Below are 5,859 nucleotides of genomic sequence, written 5' to 3'. Positions count from 1 at the left end.
AATATATAACAAAGGAGCACGTGTTCTAAAAATTAAACAGAAACATTCTGGTTGGTTAAACACTGCACTTCCAGTACTGCACATTGCCTAATTTATTTTTTACAAGAAAAAAAAGGGTAATGTATGCAATGTTTAATAAGAAGAAAACCAATAGTACATATAAACCCGACTGTAGAAAAAGAGAAAAGAAACCAACAAAAAGCTAGCATATTCACTTTCCAAAATAGCCCCTTTTGCACCTGCACAACCAAAGAATGTAATCAGTTCTGAGACAATTTCAGCACCAGATCTAGCTGGACAGCTCCCGGATCCTCCGTGAATCCTGAAATGCCACAAGTCAAAGGTGCACAGGTGGGGGTGGGGCAAGGATAAAGGACTAGATTCTGTCTTTTAAACGCATTTAAAAGATTTTCAATGAACTTATGCTCGACCAGCAAGGGGCATTTCTAAAAGTAAATTAAAATGCCTGGTCCTAGAAAAGAGAAACTGAAGGTAAGAAGAGGGCTGGCTGGAGAGCGGTCCCTGTCATAAACGTTTTTCTGGGACAAGTCTCTGTGGCCTCTTGTAGTCCTGGTGCTTAAGTTTACGTTTTCTTTATAGTGTACTATTGCCTGAGCCCAGCTGAAAGTAGAAATGGGGAAGGGAGGGAAGCTGAAGGAAAAGTGAAAGCTTTGGGGGCTAAGGAGAAGAAAGGTAATGAACCTTAACTTGACAACTATGTACAACACACCAGGCCCCTCCACTCCCTTTGTTCCAGGGGTCAATGCCTTTTACATATTTGGTAGCTTGTGCGGTTTCTCCTCCGTATTGTGGGGGGCGCAGGGTGGAAAGGGAAGACGCGTCTTTCATTGACAATGAGAAATTATGTGATTTGTCATGCGCTTGGATCGTGTAATTAATATTATAATAATTACTATAAATATTAATAATAAAGTATTATCAGCGTTATTTCTTCTTCCGAGACTTCCCTCGCCCAATATTTACAAATACCGCACAGTGCCTCGGCGGAGGAGAAACAGAGGAGGGGGAGGACAGATAAGGAAAAAGGGAAAAGGAAAGGGAGGCCACAGGAAAGTGGAAGAGAAAGACCGGAAGGGAGAAAAAGAAAAAAAAAAAAAAGCAAGGACGGCAAAAATGCTGGAAAGGAGGAAGGGAAGAGGAGAGGGGCTAGACAATCAGGATAGTACCACCGCTTGCAAAAGGCCCTCGCCAACTGGGTCCAAACAGGAGGAGGCTGTATGTGCTCCTTGCGGACTGGGGGCCGGCGGTGGAGGCGGAGCACAGGGAGCCTGGCATGGGAGGCCAGGGGGAGAAGACGAAGAAGAAGCGCTGGATGGGGCGCAGAAGACAGAGTCCCGGGCCTGCCTCTCCAGCCGGGCTTCTTTTCCGTGGGTCGAAGCCTGGCCTCCCTCGGGTTGGGGCAGCCCCCTCCCGCCGCGGTTGCCACCGCAGTGATCCCGCTCATATTCCTCCTGAGCCCTCTGCATCTTCCTCTTCTTCATCCTACGCTTGTGGATATGGAAAGTGGAGAGGGACAGCACGATGAGGCAGAAGATGAGGGTGACCAGGACAATCAGCACCAGCGTGGAGGAGAAGGACTGGAAAAGCTGCTGTCCCACCTGCGTGATGCAGGTGCCGCCGCTACCGCCGCCTGCGCCTGGGCCACGGGCGCTCGCGTTGCCGCTGCCGCTGGCGTTGGGGGGAGCGAAGGTCCGGTTGAGGAGACACGGCGGCAGCGCCAGCCTCAGCTCCTTAGGCGCCCTGGCACTCATCGGCGCTGGGCTGGGAGGGGCTGGGCCCACAAGACTTCCTCTTTTGAGCACACGGTTCCCACCAGCCAAGAAAAGGACGGAGCCCGCAGCACCCAAAATTACTCCCTGCTGTGGGAGGGGATGCGCACGCGAGCGAAGGACTAAGGGAGCAACTGTGGGCAAGCAAACCGGCCAGGGAGCGAGCGGTGCCCAGGAGATCCTCTCCGGCCCCGCCTCGAACGCGTGTCCGCGCGCCCTTTTCCTTTGCCAAGGCACCAGGCTGCAAAGAGAACAGGCTTGGTTAGGATCCCGGCCGCTGCCCGGGGAGCACAGAGAACCCGAATGATCAGCGCCACTGCAAAGCGGCCCTCTGAGAGCACTGCCTCAGCTGGGCGCTGCCGGTCTTCACAGCCCACAGACCCCAGTCCGCCCGCCCGCCCCTGGCCGCGCACCAAAGCCTCCAGTTCCGCGCTCTCGCCACTTTGCGGAGAAGAGGGTCTGCGCCGACACCGCGGAGATGCCGATTACTCAGCAGATAAAGCAGACTCCCTGCGCCCTCCACAACTTTCTAATTGCAACAGACACAGCCACTTCGAAACGCGGTCCTCGCTTCTCAGAGCGCCGGCTCGCCTCTTTTCTGCGCCCTCTCAATGGATGTCTTCTCCTGGATCTTACCCTTCCCAGCACCCACCCTGGGCCGCCAAGCCGTCTCCGGGAACGCAATCCTCCCTTCTGTCCCCCGCCCTCCAGACCCTCCCTGAACGATGTCAGATGCCTTAGGTACCATTCCCATGGGGGTAACCCTGGAGCCACATCCCACTCCACCCCTGTCCGCGGCCACGGCTGACACGCAGGGCTGCGCTCCACCCTTGCTCCAGCTTTCCTCCTTGGTACCTCCCCACCCCCCAATCAAAAAAAAAAAAAAAAAACAGGCTGAAGCACCTTTCTTAGCTAAAGCACATCCCTGCAAACGCCCCCTTTTCCCCATCTCTCTGTGTCTCCACCCCCACTTGACAGTATCCTGCTTCTAATGGTGCTGGAAATGAAAGGGGGAGGGTTCCCGCCTGCAAAGTTTGGGGAACGGACCTTCTCTCGGGCCTTTCCAGACTCAGCCTGAGGGCCCTGAAGCTCTTCCCTGGGACCAGAGCCAGGAAGACCCTTAGCGCTCAGCAGAGCCCCCTTGCCGTTCTCAAGAGGCCGCTGCAAACTGTTGCACTGCGGAGCAGAGAGGCGGCGCGCAAGCCCGGGCCGGGGCAGGGGCGGGGGCCGAAGCCGCGGCCAGAGGTGCCTGCGCAGGCCGCCAGGGCTGTCCTACCCACTCGCGCCTGGCCACCCGGCCGCCCCGAGTTTCAGTCGCCCCGCGTCCCTTACCTGGGGCCGCCAGCTGGCTGCAAGGAGGGAGCCCCGCCGCGCGGCTGCAGTAGCGGCTGCAGAAGGCGCGGAGTGAAGAGGCCAGAAACCGAGCCGCGCTGCCGCCGCCGCTGCCGCTTTGGGGAGCTCAGCTCGCAGCCTATTGCCAGAGAGGCCGGTGACGTCAGGCAGCCACCGCCAGGGCTCCAAGCCACCCCTCAGGCCCCCACCCCACCCTCATACCCCAACACCTCGTCCTGGCAGAGCCAGGCTCTGCCACTCAGGTTCCCAGTTCCCTGCTGTTTCCCTGCCCAGGCGCTGGGGAGTAACCCCCAGCTCCACCCTGTGAGCAACCCACCTTCTGCAGCGCTCTGCTTGGGAAGGGTTGAAGCTTCGTTCTCTGGCTGCCCGATTCTTCACCCTCACCTCTTGCCCACGTGGTCCCAAGCACACATTTTTACACTCTAGAGATCCCTCTCCCCTCAGGGCACACAACAGATTTCCTCTCTCTGCTGACGAGGACCGTCCGTTTCTCCAGTCCTGTCTGTGCTGGCCTGGCTCTGAACAGAAACTGCGTCGGTGAGAGGGGCATTTTTGAACACGATGTGGCAGAACCTGAAATACAAACGTGAACATTTATTTAACATCAAACAATCCAAATGAACCATTTTCCTCTCCTATAAGGTCAGAATCTCCCACTTATCTTTCCCTCTACCCAACTCAGGATCCTCCTCTCTTCCCTCACACACTCAACTCCAGGCCCAAAATAACACACAGTGTATTAAATACTCCTTGTTTCCTGACAATCTAGACGCTCATGAGCACACACAGCACGCAAAAAGCTTATAAGGCAGGGAGATGAAAATCATTCAGAAAGTGCAGAAATGAAACCCTATGAAAATTCCAAGCATTGTGCTGCTTACAGAGTACCCCATTTATTGGCCTTAATACTTGCAAAGGTGCCCCCCCCCCCTTGCCTTTCTGTAGTATTAACAGTAGTCTTTCAGCACAATGGATAGGACTTCCTGAAAGATTCTGCCTAAATCTGGGCAGAGACTAATGAACTATTGGTTTGGAACCCTTGGGAAAATATGAATAGCTCATTTGACTACAGTAGCCAACTTCGAAACAAAGTATTCTCGTATTTTTTACTATAGAAAACAGCAGTTTCAAAGATAATATATTGGTCTTTGAAGGCATTCAGGGGTCTTATTTAAGTGTGCATTTCCTTCTTCCCTTACAGTCTTGTTGTGTTCCCATATTTGAGTCCAATACAGTGCCTGTGCAATTCTCTGTTGCTAAATTGACTGTTGCAATATTCACTGCTGCTTTTTCCTGCTGCGCCTCAGAATTGAGGAAGAAAAGCACGAACTGGTAAGCACCTTGTATTTGCAGGCAGAGGGCTTTGTAAGAAAGATAGTTTCATGTGTGCGGTAAACAGTTTTCTGTATTCTGGGGGTCCCTTCTTCTGAACCTGTGTTCTATCTAGTCCTACTCTAACTTTTCCTTTCTCTCTCCTTGCCCATGACACATATATGAGAAAAATGCATATTTTCTCCCCCAAATTCTTTCATTCATTTGAATAAAAGTCATCAACATTTTTCCATAATTGTTTCTGTTAAAAAAAAAAATCTCTTTACTGAAGCTAATAAGGCATTACATGTTGAATAATGCATGGCTTCTTGGGAGCATGGATTGATGCCTTTGGCCTCAAGAGTCACAGAGTTAATGATGGTCAATGACCCCAGTGCTGGTTTAGGTTTCTTTCCTGGAGTGAAGACACCTAATGCCTTGTAAAAGCCACCTGCCACATTCAGCTATAGGGACTTTGATGGCCTCAAGTTCCAGAAGGGTGGGCCTTGTTTTCACTATGATCACTAAGAGAGACTTCACCATTAACTCTTAACATGCAATCTCCCATTTGTGTACACTTTCCTTTTTTCCTGAAAAGTTGAATCTAATCAGCATTTTGTAAAGCAAATTCAATTTTGAATACTCCAAAAAGAGATCTGGCTATTTTAAGAGACTCTTTATAAAAAGTGTCTTGTAAAGCAAAGAATTTTTACATAGTTAGAATTAACTCTCACTGGTCTGTTTTCTAAAATTGAAAAAAAAAATAAGTTGTCAGATTTTCCTAGTGCAAAACATACATACTTTTTACAATACACTGTAATGGGATTACTATATATATATATAATGGGATTTCTTTTGCATACCAAACTACTATGATATGTGATTAGGCTGCCATTGTTCTTATTCTTTTGTTATAAATGATAACCATCTGTTATAACGCAAGTGCTAAAAGTGTCTGCACCATTTTCCACAATCTATGAAAAGACAAGGTCTTGCCTTGGAGAATTTACAATCTGCAGCAGATGAATGTGATCTGGAAATGATTTAGGTAGATTAAAGACATCAATTTTCCGGTCACTTTTTTTCTCCTTCCTCCCTCAAGAAGAGTCTGCAGGTTTATAATTTGTTCTAACCCAGAAAATGAAAGTGCTCAATAGATAGAAGTGGGTATCACTGGGGAGTATGATTCAAGCCCCAAGAATACCACTGACAGAAAACATGCATACCTCTTGGGCTGCAAGAACTGATCCCGTTGAATCACTGTATGATCTTGGCACACCTGGCACAGTGGCAAGACTTCTTCCAGATAATATGCTGCCAGTGTTTTTATGACCAAACTTTTCAGATAACACTTGCAAGAGTGGAGAACCAAGAAGCCTCTGAGACTCCCATGATCTCCTGTTAC

At 50.1% G+C, this 5,859-nt stretch overlaps 1 protein-coding gene across 1 annotated transcript; it reads right to left on the bottom strand.

Annotated features, from left to right (window-relative positions):
• Positions 1-1,175: 1,175 nt before the first annotated feature.
• On the bottom strand, positions 1,176-1,772 carry C15H11orf87 (chromosome 15 C11orf87 homolog). The gene has a single exon (XM_052653403.1). The coding sequence runs from the start codon at positions 1,770-1,772 to the stop codon at positions 1,176-1,178; it is 597 nt and encodes a 198-aa protein (XP_052509363.1).
• Positions 1,773-5,859: the final 4,087 nt, after the last annotated feature.

The sequence above is a fragment of the Budorcas taxicolor genome, chromosome 15, assembly GCF_023091745.1.
Source record: "Budorcas taxicolor isolate Tak-1 chromosome 15, Takin1.1, whole genome shotgun sequence".
Lineage (NCBI taxonomy): Eukaryota > Metazoa > Chordata > Mammalia > Artiodactyla > Bovidae > Budorcas > Budorcas taxicolor.
This window is presented reverse-complemented; position numbering and strand designations above follow the sequence as displayed.

Bases quoted from the DNA above. Each gene is read 5' to 3' on its own strand.
- C15H11orf87 (XM_052653403.1), bottom strand. From the start codon at position 1,772: ATGAGTGCCAGGGCGCCTAAGGAGCTGAGGCTGGCGCTGCCGCCGTGT.